Source organism: Phaethon aethereus (assembly GCF_964289735.1).
Source record: "Phaethon aethereus genome assembly, chromosome: 1".
Classification (NCBI taxonomy): Eukaryota; Metazoa; Chordata; class Aves; order Phaethontiformes; family Phaethontidae; genus Phaethon; species Phaethon aethereus.
The window spans coordinates 192,530,930-192,554,146 of record NC_138575.1 but is presented as its reverse complement, the minus strand read 5'-3'; the positions used below and the strand labels follow the sequence as shown (position 1 = coordinate 192,554,146).

The 23,217-nt window shown below is 43.9% G+C and overlaps 1 protein-coding gene across 1 annotated transcript; it reads right to left on the bottom strand.

The window, feature by feature from the left end:
• Nucleotides 1-974: 974 nt before the first annotated feature.
• On the bottom strand, nt 975-21,607 carry THSD1 (thrombospondin type 1 domain containing 1; the record flags this gene model as incomplete). The annotated part of the gene is made up of 4 exons (XM_081999788.1): nt 975-2,350; nt 6,730-6,888; nt 15,178-16,143; nt 21,550-21,607. 4 exons carry the CDS (start codon nt 21,605-21,607, stop codon nt 975-977), a joined length of 2,559 nt encoding a protein of 852 aa, XP_081855914.1.
• Between the last annotated feature and the right edge of the window lie 1,610 nt (nt 21,608-23,217).

Sequence of the window (23,217 nt, the reverse complement as noted above, 5' to 3'; positions counted from 1 at the left end):
TATTCATCAAATAAACATGCTGTTCACTGGTTTTGTTTATAATTTATTTTGAACTTGCTGTAGTAGCATTATTGTCAATTTATTTACACAAAAAAAAGGAAATGTTTAATAAAGGCAAAGATGATTATAGAAAAGATGGGCTATTCAACAATTCTCTCACTGCCTTTTACAGGTACTTGAATGCTCCAGTAACATTTCTGAGAGCTAAAATTTGATCACCAGTTTTGTTTGCCCTCCCAGTGGCATGCCCTTTTCTACTCATTTTGTAAATGGAAATATTTGTAAATTCCTGTGTTTTCCTGGTATAAATACTGGCAGAAAGAAAATATCACTGTCTTGAATGACAACAAATGCCCCCTCAGTTTTAAAGTCATTCCAAATATTAAGCATCAATTGTTTGCACTTCCATGCAACCAGCTAAAAGACACACCACCATATGACTTACTTGAGCAATTACAACGAATTAACAGAGTTCAATAATGACTACTAAGAAACCGACGAAAACTGCTCGCAACTTGAGGTTTGTGTTTCCTAAATGGGAAATGATTCACTAATTAGGACAGATGGTTGAGGATAGTGGACAATGGATGCTTTAGGACATCATGATCTACCAGTACACAGTCCACAAGGTAAGAAAGGCTAGATCAGTGGCATTCATTATGTATGATGCACGAAACATGACTGCTTTATGCAATAAAATCTATTGGCTATTCCTGCATCACGCCTTCACTAGCACATGCTTTCCCAGTGTATTTTGTGTGTATTTTACACACATACATAGAAAAAAATAATGATATGGAAGCACTTTCCAGTAATGAGAAAGGAATGTGTTCCCACGGGTCAGGCTTGGGGCATTATTCCCTCCTGCTCCGTGCGGAGGGAACGCGATTCCTGCTGCTCCTTCCACCAGAAGCCAACAGACCCCGCAGATCCTCTCCTGCGCACGTCTCTCCTGCGGGGCTGCAATGAGTCATTCAGATCACCAGCTTCTCAATGCTTAAAGTACTTGTTTCATCCTCTTCATTTGAGCCAAAATACCCAGGGAGGTCGATCATCTGCTGCTCTGCCTCTGTTAAGCCAAAAGTAGTATTATCATAAAAGGCAAACTCAGGGTCCAAGGGGAAGCTCTGGCACTTGTCCCTTCGGTGCTGGGCAGGGCTTACACTTAGGCCTCTCTGAGGATTATCTTTGGCCGCTGAGCCCGTTTCCTTCCGCCACGTGCCTCTGGGGTTAGGTGAAGGGCCCCTCTTACTTCGGCTGGGCTCAGGCTTATCAGCTGCCTTCTCCTGACTGGCAGGCTGGTGGTCAGTGATCAGGTCCAGCTTCTTCAGCGAGGCACCTGCCCTGTGGTGACACTTTGTGCCATGGCCCTGCGGTTCACACCCTGCCACAGTGCCATGGGGCTGATCCAGCTTTTCACAAGTTGGATTAGCGTTTCTCGATTTTGGCCGCACCCTGTCCTCCAAACCCTGGTCCCACATTCTGGTCCTGGAGTTGTAGAGAGGAGTCTGTCGGGGGGTGAGGGTGGACATGCTTCTCTCCCTGAAAGGCCTGGCCTTTTTCATTTCATGGAAACTGGCTGTTCTTCTAAACTGCGGGTTTCTGTGACAGCCCCTCTCAGCCAAGTCCCCTCTGTTAACCTGGTGCTTGAAATGAGCTCTTCTTATCAAGGTTTGGGTAGGGCTCATTGCAGGATTGGCCTGTGAGAATGGAAAATCCAGCCTAGAGTGAGAACTTTCCCCTGGGAAGTTGGGCTGACTGGCTGGCTGGTCCAGAAATGGAGATTTGATCCTAAATTTGTTTGCTGTTGCCTCCTCTTGGTTTTCCCCGCTCAGGGGAAGCATCGAGGTGGCACCAACAACCGTGTCCGTGAGGGGATTCTGGGAGACATGGTACACCTTGGTGGTCTCAGTCAGGCCTTTCTTCTTCATCTCTTTCAGCTGCTGCTGTGCGAGGCGGTAGCTGAAAATCGGAGGGATTATTTTTTGGGCATTTGGCTGAAAGTTCTCACTTCCAGAGGCATCATCTTCTTGGGCAAATTGGAGGCTTCGCCTGTAGGTCAGAGGAATGTTAACAGGGACATCCCCTCCTTCTGCGAAGCTGTCCCGCTGCTTGTTGCCTTGGCAAATATTCTCTTCGTCGGAGTTTTTCCGGAAGCCAGGGGAATGGACAGAGTTTCGGCGGACAGTGGTACTGCACTTCTGAGCTCTGCAGAGCTTCCTCCAGAGGGTGATGAGAACGGTGGCAAAGATGATGAACAAGCACAGGGAGATGCCTGTGATGGTGACTATGTTATTTGCTTTCTGGTCCTCTCCTGGCTGGACAGAAGGTGGGGTTGGAGGCTTGATAGCTGTAACAAAGAGCACACACATCTGTCAGAGTTCCACTGTTATCAACATTTTGGTATTTTAGGAAGGGTACTTCACTACAAATTAAAAATAACCAATTAATACAGTACAGGAAGTTGTCTCCCATTAAAATGTGCTTATTGTAGATGACTTTCTACTGATGATGTCAAACTGGCAGGAACAGATCTGCTACTTTCAACCAAGGCTCCCACAGACCTTTTAAATTCAATCATTACTTTTGCCTGTTCTGCCATTTCTATAAGGCACTCCTAAATACATGTTAATGAAGTACATTAAGATCCTTTGGCGAAAAGTGCCATAAAAGGGGTAAAAATAACCCAATCCAGGCTAGTACTTCAGGTGTCACTTCAAAATTATTTTTAGGATAGCTTAAGTGGGTGTGAGAACTGCAGTGAGTTTGAAGAGCAGAGAGCCAACGTTATCAGGGGCAGTGTAACTCTTCTAAGCACTCCTTTGAGGGTGCTTCTTCCACCACTGCCTGGTGCTACAGCCCCAGAGGACGAAACCTTCCTCTCCACAGAAAGCTCCCAACTGAGAAGGCCACTGCTCTGGTGCCCCTGGTATTCTAGTATTGACACTCTTTTCTGTTGCAGACTGGAGATGGGCTTTCCACCAGGGAAGAATACTCTGCAAACCCTTCTTTGCTGAGAGGGTGGCCAGTCACTGGAACAGGCTCCCCAGGAAAGTGGTGGCAGCACCAAGCCTGTCAGAGTTCAAGGAGTGTCTGCACATCACTCTTAGTCATATGGTTTAGTTTTAGGTAGTCCTGTGAGGAGCAGGGAGTTGGACTCGATGATCCTTATGGGTCCCTGTAATGTGAACATCTCGGAGCTTTCCACAGCCCTATTTAAACCTCTCACCTGCCCATAGCACCACATTACAGATGGCTGAACCAATGAGAGATTAATAATTCTTTTTTTGGACAAGGTCTCTGGCATTTCAGGGGCAGCCCTGAGCAGAATACAGCATGGTCAAAACTGGATTAATTGGTCCAGCAGCTGATTTTAGAGTGTGTGAGCACTCCCCAACTTCTTCTGCCTAAACATCAGCTCCGTAAGGCCATAAAAATGCTGTTGGAGGACAAGGCTGCTCAGTTGTAAGTTGACAAGAGCTGGCCATGAAGCTGTGAGCTCAAACTGAACGAATTAACAACCCTGGTCCAGTTTCTAGTTTTATCCAGAACCCAAAGCTTTCCATCAGAATGATAGACAGTTTGCTGTAAAACTTGCCAGGTGCTCCTGCCTGCACCACAGTGACTATCCAGCCATAGGAAACGTGTCTGCAGAATAATGAGAAGCAGACACCATGTACTTCTCATAATCCAGAAAAACACTCATTCAACAGCTATCTGGTAGCACAGCTATTAGGTGTGCAAGATGCACAAATCCACTGATGAACACAGACCAGAAGGTCTCAGGCTGGTATGATAACAGATGTGCTGGGTGGGGAGGAGACCCATTTCTTTTACCCAGGGCTACCTGACACCCCCAAAACCTTTGAAAAATCCTGCCATGGGATTAACCTTGATCTCCATGTCACTCTGAGGGCTTGACATCAGCATAAAGAACAAGACCACTGCCTGCCGAATCTTTTTTGGAGGATCCCTAAGACTTGCGTTCAGCACAATGCCCCCATGCCCGGAGCATGGGCCTGAGCCAGGGAGTGAACACGCTGACCTCAGGGGAGAAGGCAGGACCAGCATTTGCCCAGTACTGCTGCAGCACAGCAATTCATTCATTGCTCATCCTTCTCTCAGTCTCATAGCTATTTTCTTAAAGACTCCATTTTCTATCTGTAATGCACACTGTGCTGTATCATTTGGAGTAGAAAGCTAAGGGCAAACAGCGAGGTTCGAAACAGGACTAAGTCACTTAGGTTTGCTTCTCTCCATCTCGTCTACCTCTGCCCCTAGACTGTGTGCTGGTTTCATTTACTCAGCTATTTGCTCCATCTGCTGGACTAATGATTGCAAACATAGTGATGCTGACAAAAAGCTTTCCTGCTTCAGAAAGCTGCAGACAGTCGGAGAGGGTGGGAAGGGTGACGCTCCTAGCCTGCGATCAAGCATCAGATGAACACTGTAAGATCACAATGTCAAATCACTTCTTGAGCAACCTAAGATTCAATGAAATGAAATCACATAGGTGATTCTGTAAAGCAAGCTGCCCGATGTGGGAGCAGGAGGATTAGAAACCATGTGTGAGAGAAGGAAGGTAATTACTCCAGATGATCCCACGGCAATGGGTGCAGATGCAGACCTGTACATCTGGGTTTTCTATATATAAACGCTCTTTATTGACCCAGAGACCCTGCTGGAATCTGAGGCTTCTCCAGACCTGCTGAGTGCTGTCAGACAGTAATTCCAACCAGACGGAATGGTTGGCCACGGCCATGTGCACTGTGTATGCACAGGACAGCTGACCCCCCTGGAAACCATCATAAGCCTTATACAGTTGCACACCTGCATGGAAAGAGTGACACCTCTGGGAAGTACCAGAGGCCTGTCTTACAGGCATTTCTGTGCATGTAAAGCAAGGTGCACACCCAAATCACGTATCCAGCACATGCTCCACATCCACGGACCCCTCTCCAGGGAGCTCTGTGCTCCGGGACTGCTCTCTGAGCTCCAGAGGAGTGGGGTGAAACTGGCCGGCGAGGAGCCAAGCCAAACACTGTGCTTACAGATATACCTCTCCAGCAGGTAACAAGGGACACAGAATAGCAGAGCTCAGCATCAGTTTTAGAAGAACACCAACTACCTCACTGCGTTTTGCTGGTGGCATTGCTGCCTGCAGCAGTCTGACAAGAGTTTGGCAACTCTGAGAAGTTGCCAAGAGAAGATAACTAGTCCTAGAGCAGGGCATTAGCTCTAAGCTGGGCCCCTAAACATCTGACTTGTTCCTCTCTGCTTACACTCCCAGCTTTACGAAATAAGCAAACCCGCAGGGCCAGCACTTTCCCGTCATTAAAAACATCAGACACCTTAACAACAAATAATTAAAATATCCCAAGCGCTGCCCTAACGCTGACAAAATGCGATACCTGGCTTGATGAAATATAATTTGAATTTTTTTTTCCCTTGACCCGACTTTTTGTTCAATACCAGCCCATTTCTTACAGTGCTCCATGATACATTTCAGTCCTGCCTGTATATTTCTGAGGCCTTCATTCAACAAACACCTTGAAGCTGGTTCAAGCCACCACCTCCACCAAAAATGTAGTCCTGCCCTCTTCCTGTTCCAGCTACACATTTGCCTCCTTCTGCTGCCCTTCCCTTTTCAGTGGCACAAGCATTGTAAGGGCCTTGGGATAAGCAACTTCCCCACATCCCCAAACAGTCCATTTTTTAGCTGGCTCCATTCCAGTTCTCCACACTCCACTTTTGCCAGCACAAGGAAGTGCATGGAAGCAGCTAAAGCAAGGGGTAAGATATTGCTGACTTTGTAATAGCTTAAAACATCTGTTAAATTACAGCCTGAGAGCCTAGGAGCCTGCACAGTCCCTGTGCACCTCCCTTCCCCATCCCTGCCACCTGTGGCACCTGTGGGACACAAAGGCATTGCAGCTTGTAGAACAGCCATTTTCTGAGCAGATGGACTTCCAGAGCCTCTTGGCATCAGCACCCTCTTTTTCAGGAGAGAGTTTGCAAGAAGCAAAAGTTTTGCATGTCCTGAGCACCACCGCCCCGTTAAAAGAGGCCACTTCTCCTGCCCCTCACACTGGCTGCAAACACCTGATTATGGTGCTGGCACAGCCTCATCCAGCCTCAGTGGCGGCCATACGGCTGCTGTAACCCCCTCTTGCCTTGCAGGAGGCTCAGGTCTCCTGTATCTGCACCCACTGGCCGCATGCCAGCACCAGCCAGCCTGCCCTGTTGCTGGCCAACAGCAGTGGCAGGCTGGAGCAGGGGGAGACCTGGCACTGCCACCTCAAAAAACTCCCAGAATGGGAACCCCACACTGCAGGCCCCAGCTGGAAACATTCTTCTTTTAACAGGTCTCCACTTTTTAATAGGATTTCATTGCCCAGAGTCTTTGGCCTTCAGTACTGAGTATGTCTCACTGCTCTCTTCCAGCCCTTCCCCACCCCATGGCCATGTTGGAGACGTTAAAGCCCTTCCATAGCACTCACAGCATGCAGAAATCATAAGCCTTGGAGCCCTATCTCCAGCTGTCCCACAAACGCATGTAGGCTCCTGCCCTACTCCATCAACCGCAGGAATGTGACACCCCCCCAAAATCAACATGACTGAAGGAGAGATCGGATGCTTCCACTTTACAAAGCCCTCCTAATAACAGGCCCTTTGTTTTTGCCAGGGCAGACACGCGACCGCAGGGAAGAGGACAGCAGAGCTACGTACACAAACACTCCTCCAGCGAACACAAGGAAGTCTCCCTCGGTGATCCAGTACAGCCTGGTTTTGCCGGCGAGGAGGTGAGACACTCTCGGAAGCGCTCCCGGACGCCGTCCCCACAAGTGACGCTGCAGGGGCTCCAGGGCTGCCATGGGCTCCACGTTTCTGCAAATACACAAGCTCACAGCAATGAGGAATGCATCTGCCTCCTTACCTTTACAGGCGCAAGCGTATGTCTTCTCTTATTTAAGAAAACGAGCAATAAATAACCAAACAATGCAAATGGCAACACCAAAAGAGCAAGAAGCTTCCAGGGACCTGCTTGTGTTCCCATCAGAGTCTGGGGCAACGCTCCCACTGCCTTTCTTTGCTTTTTCACTCCAGTGCCAGGCAGTGACACAGTAGTCAGTTAACTGAGGTTGGCAGGACCTGCCTGGAACAACAGCAAATGGAAATTAATACACAAATCTTTGGAATGAGTCTGTAATTTATATATTAATCCAATTCCTGCCTGACAAATAGTGCTTTCACAGCAGGATAACTTCATTGACTTAAGTGTAGTTACTTCTGATTTATATGATTGTGAAAGGAGGATAAGCCTACAAGGCCTAATGAAACGGCAATATTGGTTTTTCTCTTTATTATCTTCTCAGCACACAAACATGTTATTGCATCATTCATTTGACAGCTTACAGGTCCCTATTGTTTTATTGCTTATGGTTAGGCAATTAACTCAAGATGAAATTTTGCCAGGTTCATTTATTTATTTTAAGTAGAGGCAGACTCCGTTTCTAATGCTACTTCAAATGTTATCATTTTTTAATATGTAATGAAATCGCTCTTTTGCTTAGACAACATCCTCATCCGGTGTTCAACACTCACACTTTACAGCAGTGAGAACCCAGAAAGAAAAAGAGACCGTTGCTGCTCATATCTGACAGCTGTGACACTGAAACAGGGCCATAACTTTATATTCCAAACCAATGCACAAGTCCAGGTGAAACCTTTAAGGACAGATACCCTGGGGACGCTCCTATGGGTCAGCTGACTCAGTGACCTCGCTTTGAAATGCGCCAGAAAGAAAAAACACAGATCACTTACTCCATTTCACTACTCATAAATTAAGTGGAATATCAGCTAAATCACAAAATGTAGATTAGATTTGCTAAAGTTTGCTCTTTTAAATAATTTATGGTGCTGCTACTGCCAACACAGGTCATGATCTTTCATTTTCTTACACTGTTGCTTTGCTGCTAGCATGCCACCGAGCTCCTGATCAGTGAACAATTTATGATGTTAAAGGAGTAGACAGTGTTGCATGACTGGAAATGGCTTGTTATATCGGTTGCTGTATTGTTCACAGCGTGTTATTATTTTTAAAAATCTCGAACAAAAATAAATACAGCTGTGTTTTAATAAACATGAAATTTTAACTGCTTTGGGCCCTATCCTACAAATTTCTGTAAGCACGCCAGTGTGAATGACGTTAATGCGAGCAGCGTAACAGAACCAGCGGGGCTGCTCTCCGGTGTGCAGGCACTCACCTGCACTGCGGGATGAGGCCCGGAGGTTTTGAGCTTACACTTGTGCTGTCAGCCAAGGCTGCAAAGCGTGTGTGGGCACATACGCACGCACACCCCTGTGCATGCATGTTCGAGTACGTCTGCCTCACCTAATGCAGAGTAGAGACGGGCATGGCGAGGCAGCCCGGCGGTGCTGCGGTTTTAAGCCCACACAACACCAAGTGACCTCCCCGGCTATTTGCCACTGACTCTACCACAATATTGCGATATCCGTGATCCTAGGCTGTCTTTCACTTTGTGCTCTTTGTGCACCTCTCTGCTTTCACCCCTCTGTCTTTGGAGCTGGAGCAGGGGAGAGGAGCCCAGAGGCAGGCTGAGCTTTCGCACTCCTCCAGTTTGCAGCTGTGTCAGTTCCCAGTAAAGTGCGAAACGGAGCAAGACCGGATGGTGTGTGGCATCGGGAGGAAAGGGAGTCAGAGATGCCAAGGAGGAGGAAACTGAGGCAGTTCACTGGGACAAGGAGTCCCTCAAAGGTACAGACCCAGTACAGCTGCAAATTCACATCAGCTAGCGGGCAGAGCTATTAGTGAGGGCAGCAAGAAAATGGCCATAATCAACAGTCAGTCAAGGGCCTATTGATCCCTCCTCCAAAAGACTTCATGGGATCACAGTATTTGGGGATCTCACAACACTTTTCTTCATATCAGTATCATTAAAGACTCCACCACTGTCCCTCATCACTGGCAGAGGGAGGTAGGCTGGAGAAGCACCCATGTCCTCATGGACTACTTTATGTGCGCAGCTTGGTGAGTTCCTGACGCAAGTTCCAGTGCATGAGCTAGCTCATTTCCCTCTTTCCACATTCCCTGCTCATTTAAACTTCTGTTAATTACAGTCAGATAAAGAGCCAGACCCAGAAAGGTTCTGGTTGCCTCCAGTGCCAACACTGGTGATAGTGGAAGGTGCTCAGCAGCCTCCACATTGATGCCTGTGGGCTTCAACATACAAGAACATTTAGGATGAGTAATTTCCTAACTTTGACATCAAATCTATGATGTGCTTCTTGCTCCGGGGCACTTTTCACTGACTTCGGCTTCAGCTGAGGGCACAGAGTTCCTTAGCAAAAACACATGGCATCCATAGCTTTGGGGCTAAGAATATGTGCCCTAAGCAGCAGGAGAGCAGGAAATGTTCCAGCTCCCATGAAAGACGGGAGATTTAAACTCCTGCAACTTGCTCTGCAACCTCCTGCAATTACCAGCATGTAAAAGAAAAATGAAGCATAGTTTATTCTCCCCCAAGGAAATGAAATTATTAAGCTTCATTTAAGACGAACAGATCCAAAGCGCCAGAGGAAAAACCAGAAGGTATGCACTGCAAACTAGCTCTAATAAGTGTGAATTTTTTCACATACAATTGAGGAATCAATTATCAATGTGAAGACATCTAAGTGATGAGTTAGTCTGAAATAGCTGACAGTTGGTAGATCTGCCAACATAGAAGATAAATGCAATTAACTGTCTTAATTGTTGCTCTGCTGAAATCTCTCTCCACAAATTTCTGTGTTCATAAGATTTTGAGCATGCAGTGCTATCCGATGGTGCAGTCAGCGAGGGATGCTCAGCATCATCCTTCCAGCTTGATGCATGTGATAGTCCTAAGCACTTCAACAAGACCAGTGATAGGGGACAAAATCACTAATCATTTGCAGGCTCATGTAAACGCCTATGCTGGCCTGGGGGGATTGCAGGGTATTTGTGGAAGTTGAGAGCAGGTTTTAGGTTCCTGAGACCAGATGTACACACATTGTATTGGTGTTTGGATAAGACCTAGGAAAACATCCTTCTCACCCATTCCATGTTTCTCTATTTCCATGGAAATGAAGCCTGGGTGCACTGAAATGGTGGCATGCTCCAACAGGTTACTAATTTGGACAACGAAAGGATGAGGATTCCTTCAAAGGAAGAAAGCATAGACTCTGCCTGGGCAAATTACAGTCTTTTCCCCACAAACAGGCATCTTTAAGAATTGCGGAGGCACAGCCTAAAAAATTTTTTTTCAGAAGCTAAGAGCTATCCCAGTGAGTCTGTAACACCTGATTTACACCTAAAATCCTGGGGGTGTGGAGATGAAGCATTCACTGACAGAATAAAAACAGACAGCACACAAACCAGCCCTGGCATACCTGGATCCACTGCATCTGCCTATTTCTAAATAAATGCAAGCCAGGTACAGATTCAGGCAATAGAGCTAATTGGTTCCCAGGTTTTCCTACAGATAATAGCCAGGTCTAGTTCATAGAGTCTTATTCAGGGAGCAAGAATTTGATGGAAGTTTTATACCCCTGCCTGAGCCCTAGATACGCCACTTAACTCCTCTCCTCCCTCACTGACCACTTTTCCCTTCAGAAGGTCTTCCCCTACCTTCCTCTTTCCCTTTGCTGGCAACAGCTGCACTTTTTATGCCCTGCTGACCTCCTGACAGCTTTTTTTTGATAGCTAGCAAAAGTCAGATGAACAAAATTCATCTCTGCTGTCGGCAAGTGCAATAGACTTCATTGGGAGTCACACCACAGTTGAAACCAGTCTCCAGAGCATAGCTAAGAACAGTAAAAGAAAGTTAATTGATACCAGAAATATGAAGAAAATAAACCCATTTCTATGCTGTAGCATTACTGATTGATTTTATCAGTCTCATCCCAAATGTTTCAAGTGGGATACAGGCTAGGACATGGAACATTCTCCTAAGGAGTGCAGAAGTCTTACTGCTGGGGACACTTAAATCCCGGATGAGCAAAGCACAGGATAAAGTGTTGAAAAGAATGAGCCTACAATGCATCTGTTGCTGGGTAAGATGATCTAACAGAGTTTCCTACCTCAGACATTCAAAAATCCTGTCAAACACAGGGAAAAAATTCGCTGCATGACTCTCTCTAAGTCACCTGTGTGAAACAGTTAACACCCCTCTGAGATGGATGAAGTGACTCACATCTTGCTTTTATTTTTTCACAGGTCCTCCAGCTGGAGTCTACAGAAAGCTGAACAAGTGCTGGCTCACATTTAATAGATGTATTCCCCACCTTTAATAGATATATTCACAGTCTTAGATAGCTCAAGGTTTTTTGCAACACTCATTCAGAGGCTGCTGGCTTGGGCTGGAAGAGCTGCTGTCCTGGCCCCCTCTGGGCCACGGGGAGCATTGTCCTTCCTACTCCAGACACAATCCAGAATCCTGTTCCACAGGCTGGACTAAACCTGGCTGGGATGAGGACTAAAGAGCAGGACTGACAAAGGGTCAGGAGTATAACTGATGCTCAATCTATGGATAATGGGTGTGGCAAAATAATCTTTTATCTCATCCTCTGTAGTTTGGATGAAGATAATTTTAGTGATTTAGGAGCTTTGAACTTTTACAAGATGATATCTCTGCTTCATAATAATAGAGCATACGCTAAATGAAGCAAGAACTGGCTGAGTGACAGATTTGATATGCTATTGTCAACAGAAAACCATCAGCGAGTGGGAATGTATTTGGAGAGATTCCAAATGGATTAGCATAAGGCTCAGCACTGTACAATGCTTGCCTACTTGACACGAAAATAAATATAAAACCATTACTGAGAAAATATGTCACTCCTGTGATGACATAAGTAGATAGTGCAGTTGTATGGAGCAACACAGGCTACTTGATAAGTTAGGATAACTCAGGCAAAGTAGATTGTAAATCAGGGAAATGTAAAATGTAGGAAGAAGGAATACGAATTGTACCTGCAGGATGGTAGGCTACATATTGAAAGGTCATATGCAAGAACACCTCAAGAGGAGTTTACAGGATAAAAGTTATGGCAAAATTAGCTAATGCAATCAGTGGAAATTAAAGCAGAGGAGCAGTAAGTAGCTGTTCAACGGGCATCGATGAGGAAGACATCAGAACACAGCACCCAAAGCTGCTAACCCTGTCATCAAATAAAAGGACTGTTTAAATAGAAATGGAGCCAAAAAGAGCCAGAAAATTAATCAAATCCTGAAGAAAATACCTTCCAACTAAAGACTTAATCTTTTCAGTTTATTAAAAAGAACACTGAGATTATCTGCAAGGACCGAGATGATCTGGATGTGCGAACGCCTTCATGGGGGGAAGACAGTGGATAGGAAACAGCTGTCTCCTCTAGCAGAGAGCAGCAGAGTAAGTGCCAGTCACTAGAGGATGAAGCTATATGAGCTTTAGTTATGAAACACACAGTTTCCCTTAAAAAAAAAAAAAAAATCAGAGCAGAGTATTGAAAGAAATTACCAGAAAGGTCTCTGTTTTGCCTTCAACAAAAGACTGGATAACTCTCTGGAGGATAAATGCAGAGGCAGTCAAATGCAAAGTCTAGTTGTGGGACTCAAAACCAGGGCAACTGGATGAAAAGTGATGGCCCATGCTGCACAGGAGCCCAGACGAGAGGATTTGTCACTTCTCCTTGCCTTAAACTGAGTGAGTTCAGGAAGTCCAAAGCAGAAAATCACTGACTTGTGGAGATTCTCCTGTTGTGCAGCAGCCGCATGTTTTACATGAACAGTTATTGGGGATCTGGATCTATGCACAGTGCCAGCAGCAGGGTGAGAGACACTCCTGAGCCCTGGAGAGGGCTTTCCGAAATAGCCAGGAGGCAGATGGCCATCACAGGCAGTGCAGGTTCACTCTGCCTGTCGTGGCTTCAGGCTGATGCACCCCTCCCAGAACACCCCGCTCCTTTCAAACGCTGCCTGCGGGCTTTGAAGTATCGCAGATACAGGCATGAAGTCAGATGTGCTGCAGCGCTGCAGTCTAATTAATTTCAGGTTGACATTTTATTTACGGCTACACGGTGTGGTTTCGCTTTTCATTGTAGATTTGACACTTCTAACTTGGCAGCTATTGACTTAACTCTGTTCTTCACAGGCATAGCCTGATTCTTTCGACTGCAGTTTTAAGGATGGTGCTATCAGGGAACCCAAGGAAACAAAGCAGATTGCAGGGAGTCATTGCTTAAGGTGGATTTCATCAATTAAAATAGTCAAATATTGGGCACAGAAACATATCTATGTCATATGCTTGGTATTCATCTGTCAGGGTAATTATCTAGATCGCATCAGTGTAACACACCACCCAAGCACAGAGAAAGAATTAGAATTCTCTCTTCCTTTTTCCTTGAGAATTATCTCCATTAAGAAAGTAATATGCTTTTATTTTTAGATAGACTTTCTTATGCCAAAAGAAGAGAGACAGTGCCAACAGAGCATGCAGATGGGAAGTTAAGATGAAGAGAAGATCTAGGTACCAAGTTTGGCATATGGTGAAAATAGAGGTCATTTTTTGTACAGAGTGTTAATTAAAGAGCTAACAGTTTTAGAATTTATTAAATAGTACAAAGTAAGACCACATGACACTAGGAGCCTAATTAAGGTAGGCTATGTCTGGACTGTGTGCTATGGAGCATGTCCTACACTCCTGGTCTCCTGATGACCTTGCTCAGGGACCTGCCCATGAAGCGCAATGACCATTTTTTTGGCTCGAGTTCCTGCATTTCCTTCTCAGGGACACCAGGGTGGGAAGGTGTAGAAAATGGTGTACATCTCAAACATTTCAACCCAAACCCTTTGAAGTGTTTACATGGGAAAGACTAATTCATTACATATGGACACAGGCCTTCTCTGAATGAGAACACTTACTTTTCCATTCCAGGGTGTAGGCAACCCAACCCAACCCTAATGCCCTCGTGCACATACAACCCATCCCTCACTGTGGTTCTACAAATGAGGGATAAGGACATTTGGCTTATCTGTTTCCTCTGCCATGCTACTGTGATTTGCAGACTCTGTCAAACCGTGGACTTGGTTTGGACTCAGCCACCTCTGAAGCTACATCTGCATAAGATATAAATAGATTGTACAGATATTCCTTAACAGGGACAAGGAATGGGTTCAAGCTCTGTCTTGTGATCATACTTAATTGTGATGACTCCTTAATCATGATCATTCATACTCCTGGACATGGTTTTGACCTCTGCCAACCAGCACTCTCCTAGACTGTGCCCAGTCATGGCACAAAGGACTATAATGGATGACAGACTGTCCCTAGTTGGCAGTTCGTATGACTCTAAGCTTTTCTGGGAGGAAAAGTTTAGCTATACAAATGTGACCCGTGATCTGCCAGGTGGCCTCATGGGTCAGAAAATTCACCCTGGTCTGTTTTAAGCATCAGCAGAGACATGTCTTGAAAGGCTGCTTGAAAAACTTGCAAGCTGTCCAAGTGACAGTGTCTTTTGCTATGGCCAAAACCTGATTTATGTCACCAAAATTTGTGTATCTAACAGGTAGGATTCTAAACTCCTACAGCAAATGGACTAGAGAAAAAGACACCCAACTGAGGATTCAGCCCTTGTATCTTCTATACCCATGAATCACCCTTGTGAGATGCCTGTCTCTCTTGACTAAAAAGCTAGACAACTACTTAATGTTGGACCCTCTGCTTTTAGACACTTAAATGTAGGCAAGACTAATCCTACTTTTAGTGTCTCCAATGGGCCAGATCTACTGCAGTAGCTGCTTACCTCACTAAGAGGGACAAGTTTCAGTTTTACCCGGTCTTGACACCATAGATACAATTCATAGATACTTCCATAGATACACTCATGGTTTTGGGTGGTACTTAGTGTTAACTTAGTGCAGTTTTAAGCTACCACAGTGGCGTTTCCTACCAAATGTCCTTCTGTATGCCTCTACATAACAGTTTACTCTACCTTGTTCCCATCTATGTATGACATTACAACTATTTTGTCTGGTGTAGGAGACCTAAAAAGTAACTATTCAACAGGGGACACCACAATCAAACCTATTTATCATTACCCATGTTGGCTGGGAAGACTGCTCATTTTGGCTAAAAGAAGACAAACATCAGTACAAACCTATATTCCTTTGGATCATCATACACTCCTTAACTCTTGCTGGGAAGTGGCTTCGGTTTGAGAAATTGAAGAGGTCAAAGCAGTATTTGTTCTTCCCCACATCAAACAAAGTGCAGTTAAATTCTGTCCTGTTGTCTCCTGGGTGAAGGGTGTTTTCATACAGCCAAGTTGTTCTTTGACTAGGATGCTTGAGAGCCTCTTTATAGACGACAATTTTTCCACTGATAGAAGTACATGGTGGAGATACTACAAAGACCTGAACCAAAGTTTTGCATGTTGCTTCTGGTGCCACCACCAGTCTGTATCCAAATTTGTGGAGGAGATCTATGGGTCCTATAGAGGCAATGATGGAATGTGTCTCTAATGATTTCAGTAGCACAGTAACGTATGTTTCTTGACCAACACGTGGGCAATCAAACTCTATCCACTGGGACCTAGAGAGCGGAATTCCTTTGCTAGTTCTAATGCCCAGAGTCTCATCAGAGCTTACTCTTCCAAATTCATAAAGGGTGCTAGTGAATACCACATCCAGTGAAACCACTGTCTCATTCATGGCACACAACTGCTCATTTGTAAAAAGTCCAACCTGAAGGGAGCTCCCAAGCACCCCTGAACTCTTGTTCAAATCAATGTGAAATACAGGCCATTCCACATGGAGGGTGGGCATGCTGCTTCTGCTCCACTGGGCAGCACTGCCATTGTTGCTGGGAGAGACCATTCTGAACAAGAAGTCCCCAGCACTCGTGAAATGGAAACACTCGAACTCCACCATCCCCTGGGACTGATTTGCTGGAAGCTGTTTTCTTGCAATTATCTCGTTGGTGCTGGCATCCAGCAATAGGATGGACAGACGCTCTGCTGTCACATTACCATCACGATAGTACTGATACTCCACAGACACTGTGTCGTTGCTGAAGGCTACATGACCTGGGCGCTCCAACAGGAGATATTCCACTTCACCAAGAACTGAAAGGAAAACAGTTTCACAACAGTACTTAGAACTAAAGAGACAACTGACTTTTCATCTACCTTATAGATGAAAACAAAGTTTTATAAAGTGGATATTTAAGAAGTGGTTCTCAAATTTTTTAAAGTGAATCAGTCCACACAAAAAAAGGGTCCTAGCTATAGCAATTAAAGCTCCCACTTCTCCTTTGTGCAGGGACATGGTTTGGAGAAGCTCAAAGTCCACTGCAGTAACATGTTCAGGAAGGTTAAAAGATTCACAGAAAACTTTATTTATCAGAATAGATTCTCAAACTTCTCAACTGCTTTCATTTACAGATTCTTAAAGTCCACTTCACAGTGGCCAGCTGTTTTTCCACTTACTTTAACTATAATTTAGCAAAAAAAGGACAGTAGTTTCTTCATTCAGAAACATGAAAAATGTCCATCAAATTAAATGAAATAGGGAGTCTGCATGATGCTTTTTGAAGCCTCTTCTCTTGCTCTGTCTGATGAATCTTTCATTTTGCTCATTTGCATCACACAGACACTTGAGTGAAAGAGCTGAAAATAACAGTGATGGTGACTGCAGCACTTTTCTTGTCTCAGATGTGGTGCAACATGTCTAAATGACATCATTTCATTATAAATGGCGCAGTCTTTTTAAATGCACTTCTTGCATGACCATGTTTGTGCAAGTTACCAGATTATCCTGAGACGTGCTCTAACTAGTGGGGATAGATGATATCTAAAGCAATGGATTGGGAAGATCACATTTCCGTTCTCAGCTCAGCTAGCTTTTCTGCGTTGCTTGAAACGTAAGGATTTCAGACACAGAAAGGTTATCTGAAAAATGGGAACTGCATACATCTGTTCCAGATACAGAATGTGCCGTGAGACATCTTTAATTAATTGTCTGGGAAAAGGCTTCTAAGTCTTGGATGGAAGGTGCTACGGAAGTGTAAAACGTCAGTTGAAACGATCTTTTTGTAAGTAGTATCAACTAACAATACTTTCAGTTGTTAAATCTGTTACACATGTCTTAAGATTACCTCAAAGAAAGCTTTGCTGGAAAAACACTGCAACTGCCAAGGCAAGCATTGAGCCGTCAGGAATAGCAGGACTCATCTCACATAATATTAGACGCCTACCACTCTAAGCTTCAATTTCAGTTAGTCACCTTGGATTCACTTTCTTGTCACCAGGGAAAACTTTCAGGAAGAAATTAATCTGACCAGCTATAGACATTTACATCAGGGTGAGGTGCAGTATGCACTAGAAGAGCCTATTACTCTCCACCAGCTATAACATGTTCTTAAAATAACCAGCTCCAACCACATTCATAAAGTCCGAATGAAGGTGGCATGCACAGACTTATACATATAAATCATGCATAAACTCTTACATATATGTACTATAACTCAGTCTTTAGTTTGCATGACTCAGTACTATTTTTGCCACAAGACACTGCTTCATTGGCAGATGGATAGTACTCATTACCAGAGGGCTCTTTTTTTCTCATTCTTCCATGGGTGGTCCCATGTATTATTGACTGCACGCCATCCAAAATTCATCCTTATAACATAGAATTATTAATTTCCCCCATGGATTCTTCTATTGTGCTCTTATCATAGTATATTAGTACATTAGAAATATTAATGAGTTTATCCTTCCAATATCCCTGAAAGATGAGAGGATGTTACTATTCTTGTTTAGTGTGTTAGGAACCAAGGCACAGGCACAAAGGTGAAAACTGTTAAGTATCAACTAATTGTGGATGTCCTAAGAAACCCATGACCTGATTTTAAATACGATGGTCCTTCAGACATCCAAAGCAAGACCCCATTGATCCCAGCTGTGGTGAGAACATGGGACCCTAACAAACCTGATCTCAACTTGGACACTAAGAGAGTAGGAAACAGATCCTGAATGCCTCTGTAAAATGGCTCTCTATGAATTGCCCAGCAACACATTCTCCTTGCTCTTCATGTTTTGGTTCTGTCATCTGTGCCTGCCCATATTTTCCAGTCCTGTTTCTACCGTCACCTACTGTCAATAGCTCTTGGGTACTACCCTAACTCCATTACCACAGTACCAGTCCTGTCCACATCTCTTTGCCTTATAGCTCTTCTACCTGTTCTTTGGGCCTGCAATTAACTCCAGCAAGTACCCACATTCCTTGCTCACTGCTAGCATGACAGCAGACAGCAAAGGACAGGCAACTCTAGTGCCCAATATTTACAAATGGGGGGGAACTCTGCTGCCCTGGGCTGGAGCACGCACTGTATTGCGTGGGGCTGGCAAGAGGAGCCAGTGGGAGTTGGGGCACACTCAACCCTTCAGAGAGCTTCATCACTAACTCATCTGCAAGGACTTAGATCTGGACCAAGACTGAGCAAATCTTCATAAGGACAGCAGAAAGCACGTCCCAGGCTACCATGAGCACTCTAACAAACATGAAGTTCCCACAGCTGTGTTAGTTTCCCCAGTGAAATGGTTGCGAGCTGCTGGGATTCTGTTTCTTTGAATATGGGCAAAAAGATGCATTTCTCTACAAAGAAATTGGCTAGATTCAACTTAGCTGAAACATTAGAATGGAAAAAGAAATTAGACCATGGCAATAACCCAGCATGAAAAATTTCAGCTTCAAGCTTTAAACTTAGAGCAAAAACATTCAAGTGATAGTAATGAAAAGCACTGATGTTTGTACCTACTGCTCTACTGTCCTTACTCTCTTTTACAACTGTCTTGACTCTTGCACTATTTTTTATTTGGAATGGCTCATACAAGAAGAATTAAGATCACTGTGTATGTGTGTGGGAGGACTGGACAGAGGCCAGGGGACTGCCATGTAGCTCCATCAACCCTAATGCAGATCACTTGGGAGGTGAGGAAGGTAAGCCTTACCGGAAGATGCCATTAGAGCATTGCACAGCTCTGGCTGGTGCACCCCAGTCCACAGCATCCTTTCCCCCATCTTTGGTTAATAACACAAGAACTTTGTACTCTCGGACAGCCCACATCATAGCAGTTTTTCACAACGCTCCAAAAGGCACCAGTCAGAAGTAACCAGCTTCCACTGCAAGCTCCTTCAGCTGCCCTCCAGCCTACTGTGCACACTTGTGTCACATGCCGAAACTTGGTCTCAGTTGTTTGGACAGCCCGTCAGGGGCAGCTTTCAATGCATTTGTATATTTTTGGTTGTCATTACAATGGTCTCCCACTGAATGGAGCCTGGCTGTGGCACCAACAACCTGCCAGAGGAGTCTTTGCAAGAACTCACGCTTAGAAAGATCAAAAGGAAAATCTTTATTTTCACTGAGAGCAAGAAGAATTACTTGAGGGTGCTACTCTGATTTTATTTATTTTTAATTGTGTTTAAGCTAACTTGGGTTGTGCTGTTGGTTTGTCAGCCACCAGTAGCGCTGAGCTGAGAAAAACAAACACATCAGAAAAACTGATAAGAAATGAGAATACTGTTTTGTTGTGTGTTAGGCCTTTTTTAGCATTGCAGTGATTTTCCAGAGCATACTAGATCATTTAAAAAACAGTCTTGGACTGAAACAGAGAAATATGAGTGGAATAGTTATCTAAAAACTATGTACACATGTGATACTCAAAGATGTATATATGCAGAACTGTTTGGAAATAATTTTCTGAATTATGGACTACCCTTTAACTGGAAATAAGGCAAAAAATGATGCACCTAAAGTTTGCAGCAGAGATTTAGCTCTTTAATTGCACCTTGTAATTACTTACTGTGCCACGCTCTGTAAAGTTCAGGAATAATAGCTTTTACCTCTGAGTCAACTAGTTGTGAATGCCTACAGGACTGGCTCACCAAGAACCAGTGGATATTGCAATCATTCCACTCACTTCTTGGGTTAAGTGAATTTAATACTTACCTCCACTTTGTTCCCCACTCAGTGCAGTGTTCCTGACTTGGCTACTTAACTTCATCTTATTAAAAGAAGAAATGGTACTACAAGACATAGACAAGTGTCTCCCGTTCTAGTGGAATTAAGTTCATCTAAAAGATGACAATTCTAGGTTCTTTACACCTTCTAGTGATCCCTTGTTCTAGAGCAGAGATGTAGCAAGCACAGAGGCATGAGTAGCTGAGCATACTTAGCATTCAGTCATTACCTATAACCAGATTTTTCTCACTTGTACAAGGAGAGCAAACTGCATACATTTTTTGTCCATTTCTCTCCTTTGTAAGACATCTTCAGTCATTTGGTGTATGAACTACCTGCTACCACAAGCTCATTCCATAAGCAGGGACTAACAAATCCTTTTTCCATTTTTTCCATGCTGTAGACATTTCAGCTGTGTGTGGCTTAATCCTTTAGCAAGGTTTGACAATGTACTGAATCTGTCAGAACAACACCTGCTTTTAAATTAGGAATGTAATTTTTTTAAACATATGTATTATTTAGGAATTAAGAGTCCCCTTTACAAAATTTCTAATTCACTGTGCAATAAGGAATTAATTCCCTAAATCTACTTCCTACTTAGTACATTCTTGGAAAAGATAAGATGCCATGTATAGGATGTCCCTCAGTTTGTAGATATCTTTCAGTTGTCTAACTTGAACTTAGATGTCTAACCTCTCTCTTTGGCAGCCGATGGTGAGAAGGAGGTGCTTTCTCATTCCACACATCTCAGATTGCAGATGGTTGGAGTTGCTTTCAATATATGCTGATTTGTGCGTGGACTACTCAAACGAGACTGATTGCCTCTGACTAGCTGTCTAATTTTACATTATTAAAATTGAATGAGTATGAATACCATCCTTTGGCTTATTATATGGTCAGAGGAAAAAACACTTCCGTTGTTCTCAAATATTCTCTAAGTGGCAGCTTAGGTCCATTGGACGGGGGCTCACTCATTCATAGGAGGTTGCCTGTACTGTATGCTTACACCTGTATGTGCCTACTATGCTTACATACTGTACTGATGCTTACATCTCAGTCAACCACCATAGGTTCCTTTTATACTTAATGGAGAGAAACAGGTAGTTGTATGGTGCAGCTCCATCCATCCTGGCATGGATACCTGCAATAGGTCTAGCTTCCATGACGTTCATTAGATATTATGAAATACGAGTCTTACAAGAGAACAGAGTTCGTTACTGCTTCTGACACAGCCAGTCCCTCGATGATGCCCACGGAAATCTGTTCATTTACTTTGTTTATTTCTCTGTGCAAATTTAGAGCAGGAATTGCTGCTGATCTGCCACTCTGATCTAAAGGGACAGTTTATGCAAGTTGCATATTCCACCTGAATAAGATCTAGACTATATTCCATGCATAGCAGCGGTGGCTTTGTGGCATTTAATTTCAACAGATCACCTGGAAACAGCCCAATCCAAAACCACCTTGGGAACACACCTCACAGTTTTCCCTTGACAGCTCTAATACTCACCATAGTCACAGAGCACTACTAACAATAGATTTGAAAAATCTTTCAACATCTGTTTCATTCTGACCGGTGAGATCCCAGGTCCTTTTACTCCTCATGTCCCTCTTCAGCTCCAAAGTGCAGGCACTTTTTTCCAAAAACACCTGAAAGTTAAAAACATTACAGATGTGTTGACTTTGCTTCATAAAATACGAGGACGAATACATCCCACTAATAAGTAAAAAAAATTACACTATTAATCAACACTTTTCTCCCATTTACTTAACAGTTACTATATCAATGGGTCTGAATAAGCACAACTACAGTTCACTGTACAATAAATTTTCCCTCCTGAAATGTCAGCTCCTGAGCCAGAACAACAAAGACAGTTCACAATTTACCTTCGCACTGCAGTAACTGCTGCTGTGCCTGTCTTACATTAAGATCAAGACTCATGATAGCGAAATAACAAGTATTTTATACAAAATCTAGCTCTGACCTCAGCACATATGGATATTGGAGATTTATTGCTGCTACACAATTCATAACGCTTATTGTCAACTGCTTTCAAGCGTGAAAGAGACTCAGTAGAAAACAACTATTTTGGCCCTCAAACTGCCCTGTGATTCAGGTCTAGTAATATATTTAGTTATCTTACTAGATTTATAAAAGATCTGTAACTGCCTTTTATGTCATTCAGACTAATCAGATGGAGAAGGTTCCACCTTCCACTTTTTCCTTCATCATTTTTTAAGTTTACATTCTCTGCAGCTTTGGTTAAGTCAACAAAAATAAGAGTTCCTTTTGGAAAGTTTCACAATTTTATGTCCATGTGCTTTAGACCAGTGTTTATGAGTCTTGTAACAATCACATAAAACATGTTGGAAGCACAATGATAGCAGCAAAATCAACACTTTGCTTCAGAAACAGGATTAGGGGGAATCTAAAAAGAGAAGATCTAGCTCAAGGGAACCATTCTCAAAACACAAGAATTGCTCTTTTGTACTGCATAGGAGCACCAGCAAGTCAGTCTTTCTGTGCTCACCGTCATGCAAACATGCAAGAAAGTTCTTGTTCCTTAAAGTTTACAACCTAATTTTATGAGAGAAATCTGGCGCTGGAGCAGGCGTAAGGTAGGAGAGAACAAAACTGCAGAGCATAAAGGTAAAATGTAGGAACCAGGTACAGCAAAGATCAGGTACGTCTTTTGGAATCACAAATGAGATATTTCAACAATTACATTGCTAGACTGGTTGAACTAAGAGAGAGAAGACATGTCTCTTTCTTTAAAAAGAAAGCTTTTTAAACTGTTCTCTGTGCCAAGTGGCTGGAGAGAATAATTTCTAAGAAAAGACTAACAGCATGGCTTTGCTCAGTAAAAGCCCATTACAATAATAGCTGTACATATCTGAAGGGAATAATCATCATCCGGCCCACAAACTTGACAAGGCTCCAGAAAGAATTAGATAGGGACAGTGATACCGCCACCACCCACAATTTTACTTGATATGCCGTAAATTACAGGAAGACAAACCTTATGCCTCGAGACAGGGGCGGGATAGAGCAGGGGGTGGTGGAGAGCCAGTCTGCCTCCCCGGGCGGCCGCTCCGTAACTGCCCCCGGCTACCGGCATCAGGCGCAGCATCGCGTCGGGGACATCATTCTTTTCACATAGTGTTATTGATCATTAAT